The 12609-nt window shown below is 35.0% G+C and overlaps 1 protein-coding gene and 1 pseudogene across 1 annotated transcript; one reads left to right on the top strand and one right to left on the bottom strand.

The window, feature by feature from the left end:
* The first annotated feature begins 1161 nt into the window (after window positions 1-1161).
* On the top strand, window positions 1162-10581 carry PDR1 (ABC transporter G family member 32). The gene is made up of 25 exons (XM_006353593.2): window positions 1162-1495; window positions 2374-2494; window positions 2590-2678; window positions 2759-2843; window positions 3320-3479; window positions 3568-3644; window positions 3736-3786; window positions 4161-4251; window positions 4356-4657; window positions 4741-5019; window positions 5139-5455; window positions 5575-5735; window positions 5843-5946; window positions 6363-6516; window positions 6791-6913; window positions 6994-7088; window positions 7180-7509; window positions 7591-7881; window positions 8018-8101; window positions 8180-8313; window positions 8402-8629; window positions 8836-9007; window positions 9119-9373; window positions 9550-9854; window positions 10358-10581. Exons 1-24 carry the CDS (start codon window positions 1248-1250, stop codon window positions 9820-9822), a joined length of 4224 nt encoding a protein of 1407 aa, XP_006353655.1. The 5' UTR covers window positions 1162-1247; the 3' UTR covers window positions 9823-9854; window positions 10358-10581.
* A 211-nt stretch (window positions 10582-10792) lies between these two features.
* On the bottom strand, window positions 10793-11933 carry LOC102604207 (mitogen-activated protein kinase kinase kinase 3-like; annotated as a pseudogene).
* Between the last annotated feature and the right edge of the window lie 676 nt (window positions 11934-12609).

The raw sequence follows: 12609 nt of genomic DNA, 5'->3' as shown, positions 1-12609 counted from the left end.
CCTAAATGCACACGCATTATCAAATAACAGTTATAAAAATAACTCTAGTTTTTGTTCTTTCTTTCAAAATCACATTAAAAATAAGATATGATGTATGAACTATAAGTAAAGCATCTGAAGTGATATAGTAAACTTATCAATTTATTAATTATTTCTTAAGGATGTGTCAAGTCAAACATGAACAAGTAAAAATGAACGGATGGTGTATTTGTTTAAGAATTTCAATGGATTTTTACAAAAAAATTTGTGTTCCAACTTTCGCAATGAAAAATATTAGATTCAGATGAAGTCAAGCCCCGAAACAACATCCGCCTTAGTAGCAATATTATTTATAGTTGAACGGCACGTGTTTTTCCATTGTCTAGAAAGAATTTACTTCTTCCAAAATTAACAATCACTTTAGCTAAAAAAAAAGCATTCCCAAATAATTATCACTCCAAAAATTCAAGACTAAAGTAGACATTTATTTCCAACTATTTATACCTTTAATATCAAAAAAAGAGAAAATAATTATTCTACTTTTATTAAAAGGAATAACTTGGTAAATTAAAGTACCTTGTATTTATGATTTTTTTTAATGGACATTCAAAAAACCCTAAAGCAATAGATTATATGAGATGGAGGATGTATGTGTCGGGGCAGAGCTAGTAGCCAGCATATGAGTTCGATCGAAAATTGAAATTCGAATCTAATAGAATTTGCTCAAAAAATCATTAAATATGTACAAATGATAAATTTAATTAGAATTCAGTTATTATCACTTAAAATCGTCATTATAAAATTTAGAACCTATAAAGTTGAAATCCTAGCTTCCCGCTATATATATGTTATTTTTGGTTGTGAGTGGGGGGAAATGTTAAAGGTACCTTACCTTTTTCCCAACTGTTTTAACTACTTTTGTGTATTCCAACAAAAGTCTTTATACTATTGAAAAAATTGAATGTAGCATTTTGTAACCAAAGTCTTAACTTACACTTTATCTGCCTCTGAAAATGTCACTTTCTCATGCATGTTTTTAGATAGAGATTTGTAAAGATTGGTTGGGAGTAGAGAGGAAAAAACTACTAACACTAAACACATCAAATTAATGCAAAAGTTTTCAAGCCTACAAAAGTTGTTGGAATATTGACACATCTAACATTACCCACCTCATATATCATTTTCCCCTATACTTTCTTGTTGTAATCATATATCATAGTTTTCTCCTCAAAAAAATTAAAAAATTTCTAGTTGTGGCTTAGTTAGCTATGTCAACAAGAGGTGAAAATGGAGCTAGCAAAAATGAAGAGGATCTTGTGTTGGCAGCTTTGCAAAGATCTCCTACTTATATACGAGCACAGACTTCGATCTTTCGAGGCATTGGTGGAGAGGTTGCTTTAGTTGATGTTGGAAAAATGAAAGGTGAAGAACAGAAGCAAGTTTTGGATGTGTTGATTAATGCTATTAATGAAGATACAGAGTTGTTCTTCAAAAGAGTTAAGGAAAGATTTGAGAAGTAAGTGTTTTTTTTTTAATTTTAAAAATTTCATTTTCAAACATAGGTTTATAAGTTGTGTTTGTGCATTTTGTGCTTAGTAGGTGTTACTAATTTCTTTGGAGTTTTTCATTTGCATAAGTATTAATGTTTGTGGTTTGATGGAATGGACATTGAAGTTGTAATTTCCTCCTATCCCTCATTTATCAAGAAACAAAATAATAATTATGGTAAAGAAAAAAAAGGAAAAAGGATAACTTATATAGTGTCGAAGAGTTCATGCCATTCGGAAACAACCTTTCTACCTCCATGAAACAGTGGTAAAGTTTGTGTACACTCTACCCTCCCCAGACCCAACTTAGTGGAATTTCACTAGGTATTTTGTTGTTGTTGAAGAGTTCATGCCATTAGTGTATTTTAACCTATTGTTGCAGGGTTAATTCCGGTTTACTTAGCCCTTTAATATGGACATTTATCGATAGTTATCTTTAAGGTGATCTGATAGTGTAAAACTCCTTTACATTGTCAGTGTATAGAAGTTAAACTCGAAAGAAAAGGACCATTTGAGTCTTCATGTTGCTTATGTTGATGGCTAACATTATAAGTATATCCTGTATGAAAGGCAAGAACTTACCTTTTTGAAAAATTGATTCTTGATGGTAACCAGGCCTCATTTAGGAGTGAGTTTCAGATAGTATAAACTTGAAAACATCTCAACGTGCTCACATCGAGCTATAAACGACATAATGGTGTTTAAATATGAGTTCCATTAGGACAACAAGAAGCTGAAAGAGCTATGTGAAGTGTTAAGAGTCTTAAACCTCTTTCATCCATATGATCTTCAGCATTATTCATTGTATTGGTTAATATTAAACATATCAAACTAATCTTACTTTCAGGGTGGATTTGGAATTCCCAAAAGTTAAGGTTTGCTTTCAGCATCTTAAAGTTGATGCAATGGTCCATGTAGGAAGCAGAGCATTGCCTACTATTCCCAACTTTATATTCAACATGACTGAGGTAAGCCTGCACCTCTCATGTGTTTGCTAAATTATGATTTCGTAGTGACTAGAGTCTGACAATGTTTCTGTTGTTAAAAAATTAAAATGAAACAGACTTCCTTGAGACAGTTGAGGATTTTCCCAAGTCGGAGAAAGAAATTATCTATCCTAAACAACATAAGTGGTTTTCTACGGCCATCAAGGTACGATTTGAGCTCCAATGAAGTGTGTCTCATGTCCACGAGTTATATTTGGAATCTCCTGAGGTGGTCTTGTCTTTCAGGTTGACACTGCTTTTGGGTCCGCCTAGCTCTGGAAAAACAACATTGCTTTTGGCACTTGCTGGCCGTCTTGATAAGAATTTGATGGTACAAACCTTTACTTGTTCCATCACAATGCTTATCAGTATACACTGGAAATGCAATGATTTTTAACGACTTTTTGCACTATAATAGAGATTTACCTGTAACTACTTTATAACTGAACTAATTATGTAATTATATTTACACTGTTAGTGCATATAACTTAACAACATAAAAGCTTCAAACGCACTATTAATGAATTGGTTTTAAGTGGTAGTATGACATGCATCATTCTATAACGACTGATTTTCCGTACTGGGAGCTGAAAACAAGTGTACATGCTATTCGTCCTTTGATATCAATACTAGAATATCCATGAGATAATACTTCAAATATTTTTAATCAATTCATCATAAACATATTTGTTTGGTGCAAATATTGCTGAAAAGTTGATTTTTTTGGTTCAAGATGACATTGTAGTTACCTTTTGTTTCGAAAAGATTGTATTTGTCCCTCATTAATGCAGTTAACTTACTATGAAGATGTCAGGAAGAGTTACCTACAATGGACATGATCTGACGGAGTTTGTTCCTCAAAGGACGGCTGCATATGTCAGCCAGAGGGATTCACACATTGCAGAAATGACAGTAAGGGAGACACTTGAGTTCTCTGGACGTTGCCAGGGTGTCGGATTTAAGCATGGTATTTTCTAGACCTGCTACAATCAGCCATGCACTTTACGGTACTTTTTCTAGTTGAATTTGATATAGAACCATCAAAATCTGGGCAGATTTGCTTATGGAACTTCTAAGAAGAGAGAAAAATGCTGGAATAATTCCTGATCAAGATCTTGATATTTTTATTAAGGTATGGCGTCTGCGTAAAGTTTGTTTTCTAGGTTATATGTGTAGAGAAACCACTTCATCAATCTCATGTTGATGTAATTGTTTTCTATCAGGCAGTAGCATTGGGAGAACAGACAAGTATAGTTGTAGATTACATTCTAAAGGTATGTTAGCAGTGAGGCTTTATAAATTCATTGTTTTTCTACATTCATTCCACATGCTGCATATGGACCTATAATTTTCTGTATGTTAGTTTTACATGTCGAAATGCTACTAATTACTATGAACCTTATATTTCTTTACTGAATGCATGACTTTTCACCGGACATGCTCAACGTGATAGATACATATAAGTTGATTATAAGGAAGAGTTATGGTCCAATTTCTTGAAATCATTGTTGTTTTATCTTCTGTACTAAGCTTCAATAATCAATAGCATCATGCTCTGGATATAAGATATTAGCTTTATAGACTTCATTGTGCTTTGCGGACTATTGTTTGGGCATTTTTTTTATATCCTTCTGAAATATCTGCAAAGATTTTAGGATTGGATATTTGTGCGAATACATTAGTAGGAGATGAAATGCTCAAAGGGATTTCAGGGGGACAGAAGAAGCGACTCACTACTGGTACTTGCCTTCATTTCTGCTAGCTGACTTCTGCTTGTTTAAAATTATCGAAAAAGTAAAAAAGTCATTGCTTGGATTATTGAAGTTGTGAGACATGTATGCAGGTGAGTTACTAATGGGTGCACCAAGAGTACTCTTAATGGATGAAATCTCAACCGGGCTAGATAGTTCAACTACCTTTCAAATCATCAAGTACTTGAAGTACACGACTCGCGCATTTGATGGGACTACCCTGGTTTCTTTATTGCAACCTGACCCTGAAACTTACTCTCTCTTTGATGATATAATTCTATTAAGTGAGGGCCAAATCATTTATCAAGGTCCCCGCGAAACTGCTCTTGAGTTCTTTGAATTTATGGGTTTCAAGTGCCCCTCCAGGAAAAATGTTGCTGATTTTCTTCAAGAGGTAATTGTCTGAGTTCAAGCATTTGACTGATGCTATATTGATAGTGCTCTTATTTGGTTTGTCATCTTGTTATCTCTGCACAGTTAACATCTGAAAAAGATCAAGGGCAGTATTGGTTTCTCAATAGTCAGTACAGCTATGTATCAGTAACAAAGTTTGCTGAGGGGTTTCAATCCTTTCATGTTGGTAATGCATTGGCGCAAGAACTGACTATTCCATTCGACAAACGTGACGGTCATCCAGCAGCTCTGTCCTCTAGTACTTATGGTGTGAAAAAGTCTGAGCTTCTCAAGATCAGTTTTGACTGGCAGTTGCTATTATTAAAGCGAAACTCAGCTGTGCTCGTTTTCAAAGTCACACAGGTCATATTTCTTAACATTTTCTTTGCAAAAGAAAATCTCAATGCACCTTGCTTCTTTAGATCTCTTTTAGAGTTATACTGTTAGTTGTTGAGGTGGACATATTGTTTTCCATTTTGCAGCTCTTTCTGATTATCTTGATAATGATGAGTGTGTTCTTCCGTTCAACAATGCATCATGATACACTTGAAGATGGAGCTGTTTACCTCGGTGCTCTCTACTTTGCAATTCTTATGGTTCTTTTCAATGGTTTCTTGGAGGTGCCTATGCTGATAGCCAAGCTTCCCGTTCTTTACAAGCAGAGAGATTTACATTTCTACCCATGTTGGATATATACTCTTCCGTCTTGGCTTTTGAGTGTTCCCACATCACTTTTAGAGTCCATTATTTGGGTTGCAGCTACATACTATGTGGTTGGCTTTGATCCTCAAATAACCAGGTATCTTTTTAACTTTTTTGACAAGTGGTTCTATTTGTTTCATCTTGTTTTATATTCTGTATTAGCTTTTCACCATATTTGATAGAGGTAAGATAACTCATTTTGTTTAATAACTACAGGTGCTTCCGTCAGTTTCTGTTGTATTTCTCATTGCATCAGATGTCAATAGGACTTTTCCGTGTGATGGCATCACTAGGAAGAAATATGATAGTTGCTAATACCTTTGGATCTTTTGCAATGTTGGTAGTCATGGCTCTCGGAGGATTTGTTATTTCAAGAGGTCATTTACACTCTCAATTTGACTCATCGATGAATTAGTTACTTCACCCTGAGATAAAATGGCTTTTATTCAATTAGTTTGTAGTTGAACTTTTCATTTTGTTACAGATAGCATCCCAAGTTGGTGGATTTGGGGTTACTGGTTTTCCCCTTTGATGTATGCCCAGAATTCAGCTTCAGTAAATGAGTTCCGTGGCCATTCTTGGGATAAGGTAATTTGGTATTCTGGTATCTGTTTGTGTCTGTTTCATATCAAATTACAGTCCAAGACTTGCTAATAATCTACACTTTAATACATCCGAACATAAGGGATCACCAACTTAGCAATGAAAAATTCAGGTGGAGTTAGTCAAACTCAGTGTCTATTCATCAAAATGAGATATATATTAGCATGTATTCTTCCTTTTTTTTACGAATTTCTATCTTCCGAGGAAAAACAACTGTTCTCTTCACATGGTGTCGAAGGCCTTCTATCTTGTATAATTCGTTTAAACACTAAGAAATGACTACTATAAAGTGTTGATGCTTCAGATAAAAATATGTTTGGACTACTATTTACTAGTGTTGCTCATTTGTTAATCAGTACTACTGTTGGATATAAATTTATCTTTTCACTTTAAACTGGCAGAGATTTAGGGACAACATATCTCTGGGTCAGATGTTATTGAAGGTTCGCAGCTTGTTTCCAGAGAACTATTGGTATTGGATCGGTGTTGGTGCATTGATTGGGTATGTAATAGTGTTCAACGTCCTCTTCACGTTGTTTCTGACTTACCTCAACCGTAAGTTTCTTCTTCTAAAATCCTATGTACTATCATCTTAAATAGCCAATATTCTGGTTCTACAAGTCTTTATTGTGACACATTTAGAGAGGAAGTCTAGCTGTCGCAAAGAATTGAGCAAAAGAAAGATGTTTGGATGCTCTTGTATTACTAGTTAACATGACTTGCTCTTAATGCCTATTATTCTAGTTTCTTGTCATACCTATTGTTCTAATACAAGGAAACAAGATGCAAGTTCTTTGGGAACTTATCATGGTTTTACAACTTTCTGCAGCATTAGGGAGCCAGCAAGCAGTTGTTTCAAAGAAAAACACCCAGAACAAGGACAAGGAACAAGAGAGTGAAGATAACATGGTTCCATTTAGAGAGTTTTTGAACCATTCACACTCATTCACTGGTTTGTTAAAGCATTTTCACTTTTGAGGTTAGCTTTTAGTTGCAATGAGTAGATATTCATGATTCCTGGTCTGTTGGCAGGAAGAGAGATCAAGAAACGAAGAGGCATGGTTCTTCCGTTCGAGCCTCTTTCCATGTGTTTTAAGGAGATTAGTTACTACGTTGACGTTCCCATGGTAAACCAACAGCAGTTCAATTACAGTAACCAATGAAATGTAATATGTTCTACAGCAAATTCCTTATTAGTGTACGAAATTATTTCTTCAGGAGCTTAAGCTACAGGGGCTAGGAGATAAACTGCAGTTACTAGTCAATGTTACTGGTGCATTTAGGCCGGGCGTGCTTACTGCATTAGTTGGTGTCAGTGGTGCTGGTAAAACTACTCTAATGGATGTTTTAGCTGGAAGGAAAACTGGTGGACATATAACAGGCAATATCTATATTTCTGGACACCCGAAGAAGCAAGAAACTTTTGCAAGAGTATCCGGATATTGTGAACAGAATGATGTTCATTCCCCCTGCTTAACTATCCATGAGTCACTACTGTTTTCTGCTTGGCTCCGGTTATCTTCTCAGGTTGACGTGAAAACACAAAAGGTAATCGTTATAGTTCTTTGAACTTATGACAATGCCATAATCTGTACATACAGAACCTGAGGAAGGACCATTCTTTTGCAGGCTTTTGTTGAAGAGGTTATGGAGTTAGTGGAACTAACTTCATTACGTCGAGCTTTGGTTGGCCTACCTGGAGTAGATGGATTGTCAACAGAGCAAAGGAAAAGGTTGACGATTGCGGTTGAGCTTGTAGCCAATCCTTCAATAGTTTTTATGGATGAACCTACTTCAGGACTAGATGCCCGGTCTGCAGCCATTGTAATGAGAACAGTGAGAAACATTGTCGACACTGGAAGAACAATCGTCTGCACCATCCATCAGCCTAGTATAGATATCTTCGAATCATTTGACGAGGTTTTCATCTTAAATCTTGCTCAATACACATCAAATCTTGAATTAAACACTGCAGTTACAGTTTTAGTAGTTACATATAGCTATCACCTTAGTTTTCATCACAAGTAAGACATGATTTTACTTTGTATGTATGCAGCTTTTGCTTATGAAAAGAGGTGGACAGCTCATTTATGCTGGTTCACTAGGGAACAGATCATGCAATCTTATTCAGTATTTTGAGGTAATCCTTTAACTGATCAATTCAGAGCTTTCTATGCCTTAAAACTGCATGATAAATAATCCACTTGTAATTTTCTAGGCAATTCAAGGAGTACACAGAATTAGGTCTGGACAGAACCCTGCTGCTTGGGTTCTTGAAGTTACTTCTTCAGCAGAAGAAAATCGCCTCGGTGTAGATTTTGCTGACATATATCGAAAATCAACTTTATTCCAGTATTTCTCTCCCTCTCCCTCTGTGTGTGTGATGAAGAAATTATCTGATTCGTGCTTTCAATAATTAACAATGTTTCTGTCATTTCAGGCAAAATGAGGAAATGGTTGAAAGTTTAAGCAAACCACAAGAAGGTTCAGCTGAGCTATATTTCTCAAGCAAGTACTCTCAGTCCTTTTTCGGACAGTTTCTTGCATGTCTATGGAAGCAAAACCTGTCCTACTGGCGAAATCCACAATATACTGCTGTGCGCTTCTTCTACACGGTCATAATCTCATTGATGTTTGGGAGTATATGCTGGAAGTTTGGTTCTAAGAGGTTTCTTTCTTGAAACTTTGCCTTCACCATTCAAAACAATATAAATCCATTCACTCATTTTGATCTTTTGACACATTTGGCACAAAACTTGAAGTTATGAAAATGATTCCTCATAATCAGAAAACTAAATGCTGTCATACTAAAACTTTCTCCTCAATACAAGTTAGTAATTATTTTCACTTAATCTGCTAACCTTTTCACCACAGGAGTACTCAGCAGGACATATTAAATGCTATGGGATCCATGTATGCAGCTGTTCTTTTCATTGGAATCACGAACGCTTCCTCTGTCCAACCTGTGGTATTTATTGAGAGGTTCGTCTCATATCGTGAAAGAGCAGCCGGGATGTACTCAGCTCTACCCTTTGCATTTGCACAGGCATGACATCTTTATATTCTTCGTGTGTTTTTCTATATGACTCGGTGTAAGACTTGGTCCGCGAATGATGCATTTGCCTGTCTAAATTGGATAACCTTACTGTCTTTGCAGGTCACAATTGAGTTTCCATATGTTTTCATTCAAACACTAATATATAGTACCATATTCTACTTCATGGCATCTTTCGAGTGGAGCGTCTGGAAGTTCGTTTGGTACATATACTTCATGTACTTCACACTCCTATACTTCACTCTCTTCGGTATGATGACTACTTCAGTCTCTCCAAACCATAACATTGCTGCAATTCTTGCTGCACCATTCTACATGATGTGGAATTTGTTCAGCGGATTCATGATTTCTCGAATGGTAATGCTCTATCATGCTCTTTAATCTCTACCATCATGACACAAATGTTTGTTAGTAGTCTTTTTTCTTGAACTCCGTGTCAAGTCAAACCAGACATACAAATTGAACAGAGGGAGTAATTAAGTCACTAAATCTTGGAATTTGCCTATTCACTAACTTTATTGTTCTGATTTCAGAGAATTCCTATTTATTGGAGATGGTACTATTGGGCTAATCCAGTAGCATGGAGTTTATATGGACTTTTAACATCACAATACGGAGAAGTAAATGAACATCTTATGCTTGCTGATGGTGTTCATACAGTATCAATAAAAAGGTTCATTAAAGAACAGTTTGGATATAGGCAGGAATTCTTAGGCACTGCTGGTGTTGCAGTTATTGGTTTCTGTATAATCTTTGCAGTAACCTTTGCTTTTGCAATCAAATTTTTCAACTTCCAGAGAAGATAAGGTTTATAAGAGGCATGGCTGTTAACACTAAGGTAATATACATTGCAAATTCTTGTTTCATCAATAGAGTTTGTGATCCTAAGAATAGTGTCCACCCAATACTTTAAACTAAAAAATAGCCAGCGGAGCTGCGGAGGTATAATATATGTATAATCAGCGTATAATCTATGTATATCGACTAAAAAGTAAATCTTTGAATCCGACTGGCTATATGTGTAAAAATCCCTTGTCGTTTACCTTCATCAGGTGATGTTTCATTCTCCTGCACATACTTAATGAACACAAAGTTTGAAAAAGAAGAAAGACTTTTGATACTTGTGATATAAACAAAAGATTCTCACAATAATGATGGACAAATTTACTGTTTACTTTTTCTAGCTAGTATACATTGATTATACGTGGATTAATTGACATTTGTAATTAGCCATAAATTATCTTATTATTTAAATTCTGAATTTGCTATTAGCTGAAGAACACCAATTTTGCAATTATTAATTTAACAAAAGAGCTAACACACATTTTATTTCTTTTGCAGGGTTCTGCTTTAGTTTTGACTCATTGATCAGGTTATATAAAGAGAATAAGGATGCAACTATATATATATACACTACAATACATATATTTCTCATGAATTTCTGTGACATTCATTATATTATATGGATCAAATTCTGTATCACATATATGAATGTATATATAATAATAATCACATTTTTTATCAAAAAAATATACAAGAAGAAAAGAATCCATCTTGTTTTTTCACCTCTTCTGCTTCTCACTGAAAATCAATTTGTTACAAATGTTGAAGAAACATTCAATTCCGGTTTAGCATTTCTTAATAAACTCGCGTATGAAATATTAGCATTAACTGAGGTGGTATATGTTCCTAATATCTGAGCCAATTTAGTGTTTATGAGATTAATCAGACACCATAGATATTGAAAAACACATTATGACAAAAATACATGGATGAACATACGATATGTTTTGGATTATTTCATGTAACATCCTGATTTGTACAAGAAACACACAAAAGAATAACTATAAGCATATATAATAATACAGTGTCAATGTTCTATAGTCAATCTATCTAAAAAATCGAGTTTCCATCTTCAGAATCTGCATCAATGTTCTATAACCAAATGACGAATGTGTGGCTGTGTCCTAAATGCTCTCTTTTGGTGCGGCCTGTGTAAACTGGACATGTAACCATGTTGCCTCTTCCGCTTCTTTGGAGGCAGGACACTGTCAGCTGATTTCAGAAAAGAGTGATTCAATAGCAGTCCTGCACTCCAACGCGATTTTGGATTCTTGATCAGACAATATCTCAAGAAATCTTTTGCCTCTGTAGACAGTTTGTCATTCTCCAAATTTGGTTCCTCGTACTTAATTCGTTGCAATACATCATCAAACTTTGGATCTGAATTGGATGATTCCCATAGTGGTGTCCCAGTGATCAACTCGTAAACAGTACATCCAAGTGCCCAAATATCAGCTTCTGGGCCGTACTCCTGTTTAAGTAGACTCCTGCTTAAGTATGGATTCAGGTGCCATGTACCTTTTAGTTCCTCTCATCCCCTGTTTCTGCGTCCAGCTCTGTTCCAAAGTTAACGAAAGCCCGAAATCAGCGATCTTTGCAACCTCCTCTGTATCATCATCATCAGTAGAAGTAAGAAGAATGTTGTGTGGCTTTATATCACAATGAATGATCCCTTTTCGATGAATGAACTTTAGCCCTAAAAGAACATTCTTGGTGTGTTGTTGAACTTGAAACTCAGGCAACCCTAGTTGATCATTATTGAGAAGACGATCAGCAAGACTCCCGGCAGAGGCATATTCTAAGAGCAAGTTGTAAAGAAGTATATCATCTTCTTGGGTGACTTTAACTCCGAAAGAGCGAATAACATGAGGAGAATCTTGACACATTCTTAGAAATTCAGTTTCATCTTCAAGAGAGTGAGAATGGCTCAACATACAAGACTTCACAGCAATAAGTGATGGAATGAGAGGAGAATGAGTAGTAGAAGCCAATGAAACAAAACCAAATCCTCCCTGCCCTAATGTTCTACCCCTCTTCCACATAATCTCTGCTTCTTGATTTTCCGCCATTACAGAACAATTTCAGACTCTGTTTTATTTTTTTTGGAATAATTTGAGAGCGTGTTTTGTTAGTGTAGAGTTATATAGGACATTAGTTTCCTATTTTTTTTTGTTTTCCGTGTCATAGTGGTAGTTATATATTCAATATTTCCTTATTTATTTACTTTTAATATATGGAAATTTACAGCTCTATAAAATTCAAATAGTTACCATAAAATAAGAAGCAGTTAAATAAGTTGTAATTTATTAAAAGGGTTGATAACTTGAATGATAAGTCATTCACTTGAATAACGAATCATTCACTTATATAGCACAATTCTATTTTACAATTTCAAAATCCTTAACACAATTCTTATTTTACAATCCTTATTACTTAATATAAAATTATTTTCTTCTACAATATTTTCTCCGTCTTATTTTGTTTGTTCAATATCCTCTCTTAACCACTTTATTTGTTAAAGTACTTTTTTTAATTTATTAGTCTCTCGTCACGTACATGGCATGTATTTACCAACTCAGGCGGTCAAGATAATTGGTGATCGCTTCATGTTGGATTGTATACATTTTTGTAAAATAATATCAATATTATTTATAAATAATTAAGTAAAAAATTATATATATAAGAATAGAGTAAATTAAATGTTTTTTGTGAAAGGGGTTGGTCATTGAATTGTGACATGTTTGCCAACG

Source organism: Solanum tuberosum, unplaced genomic scaffold (assembly GCF_000226075.1).
Source record: "Solanum tuberosum cultivar DM 1-3 516 R44 unplaced genomic scaffold, SolTub_3.0 scf00158, whole genome shotgun sequence".
Taxonomy (NCBI): Eukaryota; Viridiplantae; Streptophyta; class Magnoliopsida; order Solanales; family Solanaceae; genus Solanum; species Solanum tuberosum.
Note: the sequence above shows the minus strand (reverse complement) of the source record. Positions and strands in the feature narration are given on the sequence as shown.

Bases quoted from the DNA above. Each gene is read 5' to 3' on its own strand.
- PDR1 (XM_006353593.2), top strand. From the start codon at position 1,248: ATGTCAACAAGAGGTGAAAATGGAGCTAGCAAAAATGAAGAGGATCTT. The intron at 4,252-4,355 runs GTACTTGCCTTC...ACATGTATGCAG, and splicing joins GAAGAAGCGACTCACTACTG to GTGAGTTACTAATGGGTGCA. The intron at 7,882-8,017 runs GTTTTCATCTTA...GTATGTATGCAG, and splicing joins TCTTCGAATCATTTGACGAG to CTTTTGCTTATGAAAAGAGG.